Raw genomic sequence first — 13896 nt, forward strand, 5'->3', positions numbered from 1 at the left:
TCATGCCCCTCCCTCCCTCCCTCCCTCTTGGCCCCTCACCTGGTGTGGGTCCCATGGATGGCCTTGGTGTGCTGGTCACCGGCTTTACCAAGGCCACGGCCTCTCTGGGCACCTGTCCCCACCACAAAAGAGTGCTCAGGAGGGCCCTGGGACGGGGGCAGCGGCAGGGGCAGCAGCTTATAGGGGCAGCTGATTTCTGAGAGACTCCAGGGCCCCGCTTTGTCTTCTGTCCCGACGGGGCCCAGCCAGAAAGTGCCCCTCACCTGGCTGCCAGAGGCCGCCGCTGCGTGGCTCATATGCCCCTGAAGGATCCTCAGCGCCTCCTCGTGGGGGTCTGGCCGCTTCACAAACACCTTTCCGCCGTCCTTCCTGGTGGATTGAACAGGAGTTTCTTCTTCCCAGCACTAAGTTCCTATAATAGGGAACCTGTTCCTCCACCCCCCACCCCATCGTTACACATGAGCACCCAGAGCGGATCAGAGACTGGCCTGAGGTCACACAGCACGACCTAGAGAGCAGCAGTCTAGGCCTTTCTCTGGCCGAAGGGCTCCTCCAGACCATCGCGTGAGCAAACTCACTCCCTGAACGGTGCTGGGCTGGGGGCTGCTACCCAGCTGCATGGCCGCACGGCTGGTGGCCCCACGGTGAGCAGGCCACGCATCCAGAGGGCTGGAGGGCTGGGATGGGGGCAGAGCTGACCTGAGGGCCTCGGGCCGGCCTCCCCGGGGCGGCTGCTGGTACTGCCTCACGATGTTCTTGATCTGCTGTGTGGGCTGCGGGAAGTGCTCCGAGTTGAGCGTTGAATACCGGACCAGATCCGGGCAGGGCGAAGCTGTGGGCGAGGGGTGGGGGACAGGGTGAAGCCACAGGGGACACAGCTACACTCCCAGTCCTGTCCGGGGTAGCCCCCTGCCCCCGCTGGGATAGGACACTCACTGGTTTCTGGACAAACCCGGTCCTGAGCTAGAATGGGGGCGGCCACGGGCTTGGTGGAGGGTCTGGGGGCCTTGGCCAGAGGGGCTGGGGACAGAGGCTTTGGAGTGGAGCGCAGGAGCACAGGCTTGGCTGGGGGTCCAGTGCCCACAAACTTCGGCCGTGCCTCTGGCGCGAGGGGTTTCTGCAGAGAACAGGGGGTAGGGGGCGCTTCCTGGGACACACCGGCCTGTTCTCAGGGACCCCGTGTCTGCCCAGGACGGGCTGCGGGGCTACTGCCCCAGAGAGGCACAACAATGCCCCGGAGCAGCACAGCGCTCACCTGGGCAGGCCAGGCTCACCTCCAGGGGCAAGGGCCTTGGGGTGGGACTCGGGGGCTGCTGCTGGAGTGCCATGGCCTGCAGGGTCATCTCCCGGGCCTGTGGAGAGGCGGTGGTGGTGACCGGGCAGGCCCGCCCTCAGGGCACCTCCCGCAGCCCATCGGGCACTCACCAGGAGGACGGCCTGTTTGTGGATGAAGGCTTGCTGCAGAGCCAGCGTGGATGCATCCAGGCCTGGGACTGGGGGGGTGCCGAGTCAGAGGACGTGGATCCCCAGGGGCGGAAGATGGAGGGACATGGGAATTCCCTAGCTAACGCCCACCCTGCCGCTGTCTCGCCCCCACCAGGCGGCCCGTGGCTGCCTCTATCCTAGCAGGTGAAGGAGCCCCGAGAACCAGCAGGGGGGCCCCCCTCACCTCGCCCAACCCTGGAACCACCCTGGGGACAGGCACTGACTTGGCTTTGGCTTTGGCTCTGGGGGTCTCCTGGGGGGATCTTCAGTGCTGCTGCTGCCGCTGCCACCAGGCTGGCCTCCCCCTTTCATGCGGTAGGCAATGGCTGTTGGCTTCTCCAGGTCCTGGGGGCGGCAGGTGGCTCAAGTGTCACTGTCATACTCCCAAGGTTCCAAGGTAACGGGCACCTGACACTGGCCACCTCCTGTGTCCCCAGGGCCTCCCGCCAGCCTCATGTCTGCTCTATGCCCAGCCTCTGCTCTTGCAGCAGCCCAGTCAGTAATCCCTTGCAGCCTTACAAACTCCCAAAACCCGTTACCCCCTCCCACGGTGAGGAAACAGGTTCCAAAGGCGCTGTGCCCTGCTTGGGGCCCACATCATGCCATGGAGGGGCTCCTGGGAGTTCCCAGAATGAGCAAGGGTGCCTGAGGGGGCTGGCTCCCACCGGAGGGGGAGGAAGGGCCCTGGACCTTTAGCTGCGGGTCCTTCTGGGGTCAGCCAGGAGCATCCCTAGCCATGAGGACACCCTCATCCTTTGCTGGGCCCCCAGCAGAGACCCAGACGAGACATGCCACCCCCTGGCTCTGGCTGTGAGTGGCTCCCGTGTCACTCTGTGGGTATGTGACTTGGTGTGCACACGTGGTCCCAGCTGTCTGCAAACACCCCCCATCCCTACCATGTCCCCGTAGGACAGCACGGGGTCGAAGAGGCTGTCCAGGTAGCCGTCCAGTCCCTTGTGGGGCACAGAGGGTTCTCCCAGGCTGTCTGAGTCTGGTTGGGGGGATGGGGGACACAAAAGCCAAGTTCTTTTCTCCTGCTGATCACCCCACACAGCCCCCAGGATCCCTCCCCACCAGAGACCGTGGCCGCTGCTGGTTGACCTTGGTGGGTCGCTGTCCCTCTCTGGGCCCCAGTCTCCCCATTTGTACCGTCCTCGTTGTGGCTGCAGTACCCATCGGAGCCAGCCACTTTGGGCGCGTGTCCCTGGGACTGGGGTCCGGTGGGCATGTCCTCATCTGAGTCCCAGCTGTTCCCAAACAGCCTGTAGGGAAGGGGATTACGGAGCACCTGACCTCCCGAGAGATCATGGCCCTCCCAGAATCACCCCCATCACCACCACATTCTCCTCTGGGCTCAGGAAATGGGTGACTCTCTCCCTTTAAAGGTGGGCCCTCAGGGGGAGCCTGGCTGGTCAGCCAAGCATCTGACTCTTGATCTTGGGGTTGTGAGTGCGAACCCCACACCGGGTGTACAGGTTACTCAAAGTTTAGGTTTAGAACTCAGCTCCGAACCAGCAGCTAGGAGAAAAGCCGTCTGCGAGGAGAGGCCATCTGCGTAAAGGGCCCGGGTAGCCACCTACGCTCTGGGGCCTCCCCTGCCGGCCACGGGCCCTTCTGCACCCACGATGAAGTACGACTTCTGTCTCGGGAAGTCCCCGAGCAGCTCGAGGTCGGACACCAGGTCCAGCACGTAGTCGTGGCCTGCCAGCTCTGCCCACTGGACCCCACTCTTCATGGCCACTGTCCAGCCCCGCCAGCCATCTGCCAGCCCCCTGGTGACAGCACACGGAGGGGCAGAGATGAGGGATGGAGCCAACAGGTACTGCCTGGAGAAACCGTGGAGCACGAGCCAGACCCCCGGCATGACCAGAGTGGACCCCACGGTGGTGGTGGGGAGGTGTCTGGTCTCCTGCCCCTCCCCCTCCCTCCTTCCCGGGTACACAAGGGTGTGCTGGGTGGGGCCTTCCAGGAGCCAACCTGTGCTTCAGAATGTCTCCAGCCACCTCTTCCCCTGTACTCCAGGAGTGCACCGGGCAGGAGAACTGGTCGCCTGGGGCAGCGGCAGGTGCTGGGCTCAGCCAGGATGCATCAGCGGCCCAGTTCGGCCATTTCCCCGCCTGCCTCCCCACTCTTGCTCTGGACCCTGGATCTGCACCCTCCCTGCCCCAGCTGCCTTCCCCCATTCCAGGTCCAGCCCCCATGCCTGCGTGCTGACCTTTTTCCCCCTGAGCCACACCCAGAGAGCCCCCCCCGCCCCCTTCCAGCTTCTCCTGATCCCTGGGGCATACTGGGGCCTGCTGACTCCAGTGGGGAGAGGACAGCTCACCATTGAAGCAGCCCACATCCAGCGCCATGCTGGCCTTCTCCTGGGTTGCTCTCCACTCGAGCCGGGTCGGGGGGAAGGTGCGGGCAGCCCCAGAGCCCTGCTGTTGGGCCCGGCCCATGGCCTGCATGAGGCGGTGCTGACACACAGCCTGGAAGCCGTTCCGCCCATAGTCAGACACGAACCTGATGGGTCGGAGTTGGAGCCAGGATGAAGAGGGGTCTGTGGCTAGCCCGCGACAGAGGGGGATTCTCAGTCTAGTCTGAGGGAGGCCCAGGCTAGCCCCGAGCTCTAAGGTGAAGCTGAGGAGGCCCTATCTCTGAGGCTAGGTCGGAAGGGTCCCAGGCTATAGTCCAGAGCTCTGGAGTGATACCGAAGGGATTCCGGGAGAGCCCGGAGGTCCGGGATTAGGCTGAAAGGGACTCGGGTTAGCCCCAGAGTTCTGAGGCTAGACTTAAAAAGATCTCAGGCTTTCCCAGAGTCCCAGAACTGAGCTGAAAGGGTCCCAGGCTAGCCAGAAGTATCTTAAGCCAGCACAGAGATCCAAAGATAGGCCAAAGAGGTTCCAGGAAGGCCCACCAAAGCTTGTTGGAGCAAACGGTCATTGACAAGGTGGGGGCTGCAGGAGGGTGTGGGCAAGAACTTGGCCTCTGGAAGACTCTGCTTTCCATCCCTTCATCAAGCCTCCTGGGGGGTCCTCTACTCCCTCTGAGCCTGCCTCCAATTTCTCATCTATACAAGAGATGGCCGGGAGGGTTCAACTTGGCCCAGGCCCAACAAGACTGATCCCTCCAGGGGCACGTACTCCACGTGGCTCTCTGGCTCCCTCCCCGCTGCTGGAGCAGCAGTGAAGCAGGCCCACAAGGGCCACCAGAGGTTGGAACCCAGAACTGCGCCCACAGGAAGGCAGTGGTCCTAACCTGCTGCCCCAGACTCACAAGACTGACCCGCTGAGCGGCCCACCAGCCCAGGGCAAGCTCTGTACACTCAGGCTCGCGGCCACCCTGTAAGCTGGGTCCTCTTACCAATCCGAATTCACAGGTGAGGAAAGAGACCCAGAGAAGGGCAGGGACTTGCCCCAGGTCCCACAGCAGGCAAGTATCCGAGCTGGGCTTTGCACCCGGAGCCTGCCCGAGCTCTTTCTTTCGCAAATCACCCTTCTCACGCAGCCCTGCGGCACCGGCATCATCATCATCGCGGATATCATCAAGATGCTGACAAGAACTAAACTCACAGAGCACTTCTAGCACTTTCTAGGCTGAGCTGCGATTTGAACCCAGACTGTCTCGCATCCAGAGTCTATGCTCGTTACCCCCTGGCTCTACTCCCGTGACGTGAGAGGTCAGCATCTTTTCCCCAAATTCCCCAGACGCTGGTCTTGGCCCTCCTCTGAGCTCTGCAAGTCCTTTACCCAGTTTTGCCTGAGCCCTACCCGCCAGAGTGAAGACCTGCCCTTGTTTCTTGCTCTGAGCCCGGTGGAGACAGAGACCAGCCCCTGACCAGCCCCGGTGCCTGAGCTTCCAAGCACAGAGACCTCACTCCCGGCCTGACCTCGGGCATCCCGCTCCCGGGGCCTCACGCCAGCGTCCCCGTCCTCAAGCCTTGGCCCTGGCGGGTTCCACTCACTTGAGCAGGTAGTTGGTGAGACGCGAGGAAGGTGCAAAGCCGCTAAGGCAGGTGGCCAGTAGGAGCCAGCCCCGCTCGGCATTGTGGGCGCTGGGGTTGCGCCACACCTGGTTGGCCAGCTGCGCCAGGATCTCATCCCGGAGTTCGGGCACCGCCAGCCCCTTCTGCACAATGTAGTTCCCGAAGACGTTTTCCTGGGCACCGTACAGGTGGGGGTCGCCCATGAAACGCAGGATCTGCGCCAAAGACAGACTCTCCTGGGCCCCTTGGAAGGTGATTCCTGCCAGGGTCCCACCACCCCCAACACGCGCCCCTCTCACGTCCTTCCCCCGTGTCCCAGGAAAGCCCATATAACAGCCCCCCCCCCCACATTACAATAGAATTGCCATACCCTGTGTCAAATGACCAGGCGGGTCATGCCAACTATGAGAAAAGATGCAAAGGGCATATGGACTTTTCTCTCCTGCTCATGAAGTTTCCACAAGCGCTCCCCATACAGCCCCAGCCCCTCCCTGCATCCCCGGCCTCCAGCCAGCCCCTCACCTCCTGCTCCCTCCAGGCCCCAGAGAGCGCTTTTTTAACATTCATATCTGACCACACCCCTCCCACAGAAGCACCTTCCTTGGCTCCCCAGGGCCCATGGGATGAAATCCAAGTTCTGGATCTGGCAGACAAGGCCTTGCGACCCCCTCTTGCCTCTGCCCTTCTGACTTCCATCAATTGATATGTTCTGACTCCATCAACTTTCTCTTCTCTCTGGTCCTTCTCCATCTGTCTTGGCTGGCAGATTCCGCCTCCTTCTAGTCTAGCTCAAATACCTCCCCCGCCCCGCCCAACAGCAAGCCCTCTCTGATTCTGTCCAAAGCCAGATTAGGGGTCCAGCTAGACTTCCCGGCCTCCGTGCCTAACCCTCTGTCCGTGTTAGTTGTCACTGGTCAGGTGTGCTCTGCCTCCCCCCTCGGGCTAGGAAGTCCTCGAGGAGAAGACCTGGACCTATTCTTCGTGTCCCTGGGAAGCTCCACAGAGGCTCGGGGTAGCTTCTTTGCCAGGAAGACAGCTGGGAGAAGAAAGCCTCCCGATCCTCAAAGTGGGATTAGTCCTAGCCCAGAGTGGAGCCCAGATTCCATCCACCCCCCCCCCAGAAGTCTTTCCTCCAAAGAGGGCTGGGCTTAACAGCCTGGGCTAGTGGAGGACCCAGGACAACAAGACCAGGGGCCTCATGGCCTACAAAGGTGGCCCGGGCGGACCCTTACCAACTTGAAGACGCTCACAGCTTCTGCGTGGCACTCTGCCGGCAGCCGCAGGAGGGGTGTCTTCAGGGGCACCGTCAACATCCCAAAGGCAGGTTCCTGCGGGCACAGGGCAGGGGCGTGGGGCCAGAGCTGGGGCTCATGGGCGATACGGATAAACTGCTCTGTGCCAGGTAGGGGCACAAGCCAGGGAGCTAAGGGCTCCTTTCCCCAGTGTGTAGATGGGAATACTGAGGCCTGAAGGGGGACAAACACGGCCGTCAGCAGGCTGGGGGTGGAGACCATCTGACCCCCCTGGAGAGCCGGAAAACGAGAGCCGGGATGATGTCCTATGGCTCGACCGGTTGTTAAATTTCTGAAATAGTTCCAGCTGGTGGGCAAACGGTCACTTCCTAAGCCCCCGAGGGCCCCCCACTTCTGTCCAGCCCTCCCTCGGAGCCCCCAGACTCCTCATGATCCAGCGACTCGGGGGCTCACGCCACAGGGCGCGGCCAGGAGGCTGCCCCAGGCTGACAGCAGTGTCAGTTCTCATCAGTCAGTGCCCACTGGCCAGGGCCGCTCGGGTCCACGCCGGCCTTTACCTTAAAGTGGCATCGGACGAACTTGGCCATGGGGTAGTTGTTGATGTCCAGGGGCAGTGTGACACGGGGCTCGGCCTGGAGCCGGGGAGTCCGCACAGGGGCCACCTGGGGCACCCGGGCCGGTCTGAGGCCTGTGGGGGGGGGGCGTGAGGTGCCAGACTCCCGCGCTTGCCCGCACCCCCCCACACACACAGCGGCCAGCACTCACGGACCTGCCACGGCTTGCAAGAGTCCCGCCAGCTCAGCGGGTACCTCCAGGTGCCCCACGGCCACCACCTCCCGCTTGCTCAGCTCCTGGAGGGACAGCCCTGAGTGAGGGGGCAGGCCTGCCACAAATCCCACCTGCCGGCCTCCCTTCTTGTCCCTGCTGCCGCCCAGCACCTGCACCCACCTCCAGCTCCCGGAGCCGCGCCTCCTCCGCCCGGAGCCTCCGCTCTGCCCTCAGCTGCAGGAGAGCAGATGGTCAAGGCGGCGGAATGGTGGGCAGAGGCGACGGCAGGCCCCAGGCTCGGGGGCAGCCCGAGCCACCTTGCATAAGGTGGCTGGTGCCTCGCGATGGCAGAGAGGAGGCAAAGATACGGCCAGAGAAACAGGAAGGGAAGGGAGAAAGAGCGAGAAAGAGACCGGCAAGAGGCAGAGGAAGTAATATTTCGGGGAAAGGGAAAGACCCACAGGAGGATTTCTGGGCAGGGTGATGGAATCCCTTCCTCTGTCCCTCCAGAAAACCTTCACTACAAGCCAGGAGGCTCGTCAAGGCTTCGGGACCTACATTTGTCTTTCTGGTGGTTGGTTTATATGACAACAAGCAACATATCTAGTGCTGCTCAGGTCGACAAATTCCATCCCACCCGACTACCGAAGGCCCCCCTGTGAACCGAGCACAGGCCAGATCCTTCACGTGCAACATCTCACGGAACCCCCTCCACAGCTCCGGGGGGCAGGCAGGGGAAAGTGAGGCTAGGGAAGGCCAAGGTCACAGCTGGCGAGTGGCAGAGTGGAGATTCGAACCCAAGACTGTCTGAGGCCAACAGTCCCCTCCTGGGTGCTAAGCGCCCCCTCCCTCCCCCTGCCGCCTGGCTCCCAGGAGCAGGGGGACGGGTGGGCGTGCACCTTGAGGTAATGCCGGTGGTTCGTGTACATGTGCACCAGGGACCGGAACTTCACCAGATTGCTCCTCATCTGCTGATACCGCTGCCTGGGGGTGGGGAGGAAAGAAGTGTCTGGGGGGGATGGGAAGGGCAGGGGTTGGGATCACAGGGCGACCAAGGTGCACAGATGCCCATGCCAGCCTGGCCCGGGTATCGGTGCCCGGGGTTCACTATGGGAGCCCTGTGGAGCTCAGAGAGGGGCAATGACTTGGCCGAGGTCACACAGCAAATTAAGTGGCAGGGCCTGGACAAAACTGCCCGGAGCACGCGCATCCCATCGGGTTGTTGTCCCAGGGCTAGGATGCAGGCTGGGGCCCCTCGTGGCTGCAAAGATCACAAGGGCCAGGGGCTAGGTGGGCAGGACATCCCAACGCGGAGACGTGGAGAGTGCGAACATCCTTCCGGCAGAGGCCCGACTCTCGGCTTGCGCGCCTCCGGGCCAGGGAGCTTAGCACCACCGCTCAGGCATGGCCTGTCCCGACCCCAGCCGCAGGGCTCTGGCGCGTCCTGCCCCCCGTGGGCCGTACCTGGCCAGGTAGCCCCGGGCCCGGCTCTGCAGCAGGGTGATCTGGCTGCGCAGCGAGCGGAAGCGGCGGCGGATGAGGAAGCCGCGGAGGCAGCGCTGCAGAGTGAGGGCGGCCAGGTGCACGACGCGCTCCCTCATGCTCTCCAGCAGCTGGTGCAGGTGCTCCTTGAGGAACAGCTGAGGAGGGCGGGCCAGCCGGCGGTGAGGCACCGAGCGGGAGGGCCGAGCGCGGGCACGTGGGGGGAGCAGCGATGGGGATCTAGGCCCGTGAACCGCCCGAGCAAAGGTCCAGAGACAGGCTTAGCCTGCCACTGACCAAGCTCCACGGCACTGCCTCCGGGCCAGTCACCTTTAGTGGGGGCGTTTCTCCTTTCTCGGCTCCAGCTCTGAAGCCCCTGAACTTGAGGCTTCCAGGGGCTGCACGTGCGGTGGGACTCACCTTGCTGACACCGACGCGGTACATATTTGGCATGACCGTGCACAGGCGGCTCAGCAGCGACACGCACAGGTCCCCACTGGCTGGCAGGTTGTGTTTGAGGGCCACTAGACAGCGGTACCTGTGGTTTCAGTTGGATAAGACACTTTACTGCCATCTGCTGGAAACTTGTCACAATAGTTTAAAAGTATTCCTGGAATCTACACACACACACACACACACACACACACTATGAAAAAATGAGGAACAATAAATATATCTGCTCTGTGACAGCCAGCAGGTAATGATCTTGCATAGTACACAACCTGAGCAACTGTGCATGGCAAGCTCCACCCCGCCCGGGTCCCGTCTTCCTGGGGCCATGGGGGGGGTTGGGTAAGGATCTGTGGAGCTCAAGAACCACCCTGACTGCGGTACCTGTCGATGAACACCTGGAAAGGCAGGCGCACTGGAAAGCCCTCCTTGCGGATTCGCACCGTCTCCAGCACCCCCGAATAGCGTAACTGTGCCATTACCACATCTGGCTCAAAGAGGCCTGGCTCCTGTAAGGAGGGCCCCAGATAGGGAGTTTGCACTCTGGCCCATCCTAGTGCCACGGGCACTAGCAATGACAAACGGTCCCCACAGTGCGCTGGGCCAATGGAAGTCCAGAGAGGCACAGCCACGTGCCCCAGGTCACACAGCATGGGGAAGAGGATTTGGCTCTCTCAGGGACCTCAGCCATCACATACCTTCTTGTGGTTGGGCTTCAGGCAACGTACGAACAAGGGGTTACACCTGCACAGGGGTGGGAGGAAGGCAGTGTGAAGCCCCAGAGAAGGGAAGTGCTTACCCCTGAGGGTCATGGAGTGGGTCAGAGGTGAGGCTGGGTGCCCACCCACCTGCATGCTCACCTCTCCACCTTTTCTACCAGATCCAGGAGCGATTGTTGGAACTTAGCAGCCACTGTGTGTGCCTTGTGGAGCCGGGTGACGGAGCCGCTCTTGCCCAGGCGCTGAGGGGCAGCCTGTGGGGCGTGGCTGGAGAAGAGGTGTGCCACCACCTGAGCCGGGGCGGGCAGCAGGCCGGGGCAGTGGTCGAGGCACCGAGACACAGGGAGACACCAGGGGTAGGGGCCGAGAGACAGAAAGGAAGAAATAGAGGTGGGGGTGTTGGAGAAAGGAGTTAAAAACAAAAACAGTCAAATCTCCAAACCAGAGGGATCAGAAAACTACCCCACTGGGCCCCTGCCATCTCTGCAAGGCCGCTGTCCTCCTGGATTACACACTTCTCAAGTCAGGGTGCTCAGCACCTTCCAAGGGACCTGTCCCGTGGTCGAGCTGACTTTTTTCTTCAGTATGACTGTGCACCTGGCCCTGAGCTGGGCTCCTACACACATGGTCATGAACTCTGGCAGGGACCTCAGCAGGAGGGCGCCCATTAGACAGAGAAGAAGGTGGAGGCCCAGAGAATGGGGTGGGTGGCTGAGAACAACAGGGCCATTTGGGAGAACCACTCAGTGAGGGTATAGGGCAGGTCAGAGCATGGGTGGGGAGGGCCAGGATGGGCCCGGGGACAGGCAGGGCGATCCAGTGGGGCCAGCCAGGGGCATGGCCCTTCAGGGGACAGGACCAGGAATCGGAGAAAGTACAGAGCAAGGCAAGACTCTGAGTTAGGGTTGAGATTTGGGTCAGAGCCTGGCTGGAGGTAGGGTGCCCCAGAGGCAGGACCAGCACCTGGGTACCTAGTGGGACCTCCCCATTTCCTGGACTGAGAGGGGGCCTGATCATGGGCTGGGTGCTGGGGGGAGGGCAGAGTGGCAGGAGGACAGGCTTGCTTACCCGTGTCCGGCTCCGCACAAAGAGATCCAGCACATCCTGGCGTACCTGGTCATGGTTCTTGTCTAGGAACTTGTGTACCTGCAAAGGGAGATCAAGGGGGGCAGCTCGGGTTGGAGCCCATGCAGCCTGAGGAGAGGGTAGGGGATAACCTATCCCAGTGTGCATCCATCTGTCTGCTCCCCTCCTCCTTCCCTCCTCCCTACAGCGGGTCAGGAGCTCCCAGCCCCTGGGGGACCCTGGCCCTGCCCCTCCGGGCCTCTGTCTCCTATCTGTCCTAGGAGGTACTGGACCCTTCCCCCTGCTATGGTCCCCTCCCCTTCTGCCCCCCGCTACCCTTCCCATCCTCTGGAGAGGGGGCACTATCCATAGCTTCACATAACCGGTCTGGGTCTTGGCCCCATCCTCAGTGGAGGACACTGTCCTGTGTCTGTCCTCCAGGCGAGGAAAACAAGGCTCGAGACAGAAGCTTGGAATCCTGGCCTGAGACACCTCCGGGGCAGGAATGTGTCTGAGATAACAGAGTGACCGCATCATTACCGATAATAGCTACTCATTATCACCCACTGCAGCCGGGAGGCCTCCACACTCACCACAGGAGACCAGCACTATCATCCGGGTTTTGCCGATGTCGAGATAGGCTCAGAGAGGTAAAGCAATTTTCCCAAGGTCACACAGCCGAGGGTGAGCAGGGCCAGAACTAGAACCGGGGGGAGTGTCTGCAGCCCCCGTTGTGCTTCTGTCTCCAACTGCGGGGACCGTGGCACGGGAGGCCGTGCGGGCTGTCCTGGGTCTCACCTGATAGGTGACTTTGCCTGCGTAGTGTTTGATGGTGAACTCGGGAAGCGGCATCTTGGGCTTGGAGTAGAGCGGGTTGGCGCCGTGGTGGTAATGGCACTTCTGCAGAAACGTGTGGTCTGTGGCCTGTGGGCAGGCGGGGGTCAGAGGGTGGGCAGGGGACCCGGGCACCCTGTTCCCGGGCGAATGGCAAATCCTCCAGCCTGGACTGCTTTCCAGAGAGCGCTGGGAAGGAGCAAGTCATGGCTGCCTCTGGCTGCCCAGTGCCCTGGTGGGGAGGCTTAAGAGGACCCCCCCCACTTGTGTCTTCCAATCAGAGTTTGAGGCCCAACCTCAAGGTCACCTCCTCCGGGAAGCCTTCTCTGGCTTCCCAGCCTCGTACCCTCCTCTGGACACTCACAGCCCCCTAACCAGCCTCTATCACCCCAGGTTGTGATTGCTAGGTTGGGTGTCCTGAGCTCCTGTCCCCAGGCCAGAGCAGAGAAGGAGGCAGGACCCAGGCCTGATGAGGACATAAGGCTCAGAGACGTTGAGCCCCTGACCGGGCTCACACAGCGGCTGTGGCTCACCTGGGGAAAGCAACACTGGTCATCGAGGATACGCAGGATGCCGTAGGGCTTCAGGGAGATGAGGTTGATGCAGGGCTGATTGTCGGCAAAGCTGATCTCCCGCCAGTCGATCTGTTCCCGGATGTACTCCTCCTGCCCGCGTCAGGCGCTCAGCCTCCTGCCCTGCCCGCCCCCCATCCACCCCGCCTCCCAGGCTGGATCCATCTGAAGGGGCCGGGCCAGGAAGCTCGCTCCCCAGGACAGCAACACGAAGCATCTCTGAGCCCCGTTCCACCCTTGGCCTGGGCCAGCCCCGTCGCGGGGCAGAGAAGGATCCCCCGAGAGGGCTTCTGTCGGCTCAGCACCCAGCCTCTTCCCCGTCCAGAGCGCAGGCCTTCACATGTGCTGGTCCCGGCTTAGGACGCCTTTCCCTCCACTCGGACTGGCCACCTCGGGTTTGCCCTTTGAGAGCCCCAGAGGCCATCCGGCTCCGGGGAGGCCCGCGGGCCGTCGGGAGGGGGCGGGAGTGCACACCTGCTCATCTTGGAACACGATCTTGTTGAAAAGGTACTGAAGGTTCTCGTTTGCATAGTTGATGCACAGCTGCTCGAAGCTGTTGAAGCTCAGGTCCTGCCGGGCCGTGGTGAGGCTGGGCCTGCTCCCTCCATGGCCAGTAGCCCACGTGTCCCCCCCCCCACCCCCCGGGGCTCCGCTCACCGCCCTGGCCGCCCTGTGCCCTCCCTGCTTTCCGTGGCCTCAGGCAGTGCTCGTGGGTGAGTGAGGGAGACAAGAGGGGGCTGGGGGGTGCTGTCAGCAGAGAAGGGAGGGAGATGAGGCTTTGTGTCCCCTGCCCCTCACCCACCCGTGCAGCCCTACCTCAAAGCCATAGATATCCAGGATGGCGATGGACAGCGTGTCCTGCTGCGGGGACACCAGCGCGTTGACCCGGGCGATGAGCCAGCTGAAGAGCAGCGCGTACAACACCTTGGCGATGGCGTCTCTGGAGCAGAGAAGGTGCTGGGGCAGGTGGGCACAGTGTGGGGGTGGGGGCAGGGATCTGGGGTTAGGCGGGGAGGAGCAAGGCCTCACCTGGCATCCACGGCACTCTCCACGGTCAGCGGGGTGAAGATCTTCTCTCGCATTGTCTCCTGGGGAGGGATGAGGCCCCTGAATGACAGCAGGCTGGCTGCCGCCTCCAGGAAGCCCCCGAAGATTGGGGGGGCATGGAGAAGGGAGCCAGAATGACCATGGGACTGGTCTCAGGCACACGAACAGAACACCCTTATCCCCCTTCTGCCTGCCTGTGCTGCTGGTGGGGGCAGGGCCGCGGGTCTAATGGGGGAGACAGAGGCATAAGC

At 62.4% G+C, this 13896-nt stretch overlaps 1 protein-coding gene across 1 annotated transcript in view; it reads right to left on the reverse strand.

Moving 5' to 3' along the window:
* Positions 1-13896, reverse strand: part of MYO15A (myosin XVA) — a 46488-nt gene that overhangs the window by 17936 nt on the left and 14656 nt on the right. The window contains 29 exon segments of the mRNA XM_040630149.1: positions 40-112; positions 264-369; positions 700-832; positions 937-1117; positions 1275-1352; positions 1426-1493; positions 1710-1830; positions 2382-2476; positions 2587-2747; positions 3066-3257; positions 3463-3535; positions 3812-3993; positions 5435-5670; positions 6688-6783; positions 7266-7396; positions 7478-7559; positions 7657-7710; positions 8376-8460; positions 8941-9116; positions 9379-9496; positions 9793-9917; positions 10107-10152; positions 10269-10417; positions 11196-11273; positions 11991-12116; positions 12560-12691; positions 13073-13168; positions 13415-13538; positions 13628-13686. Coding sequence (XP_040486083.1) covers positions 40-112; positions 264-369; positions 700-832; positions 937-1117; positions 1275-1352; positions 1426-1493; positions 1710-1830; positions 2382-2476; positions 2587-2747; positions 3066-3257; positions 3463-3535; positions 3812-3993; positions 5435-5670; positions 6688-6783; positions 7266-7396; positions 7478-7559; positions 7657-7710; positions 8376-8460; positions 8941-9116; positions 9379-9496; positions 9793-9917; positions 10107-10152; positions 10269-10417; positions 11196-11273; positions 11991-12116; positions 12560-12691; positions 13073-13168; positions 13415-13538; positions 13628-13686 — 3376 coding nt within the window.

This window comes from Ursus maritimus, unplaced genomic scaffold (genome assembly GCF_017311325.1).
Source record: "Ursus maritimus isolate PB19 unplaced genomic scaffold, ASM1731132v1 scaffold_14, whole genome shotgun sequence".
NCBI classification, from domain to species: domain Eukaryota; kingdom Metazoa; phylum Chordata; class Mammalia; order Carnivora; family Ursidae; genus Ursus; species Ursus maritimus.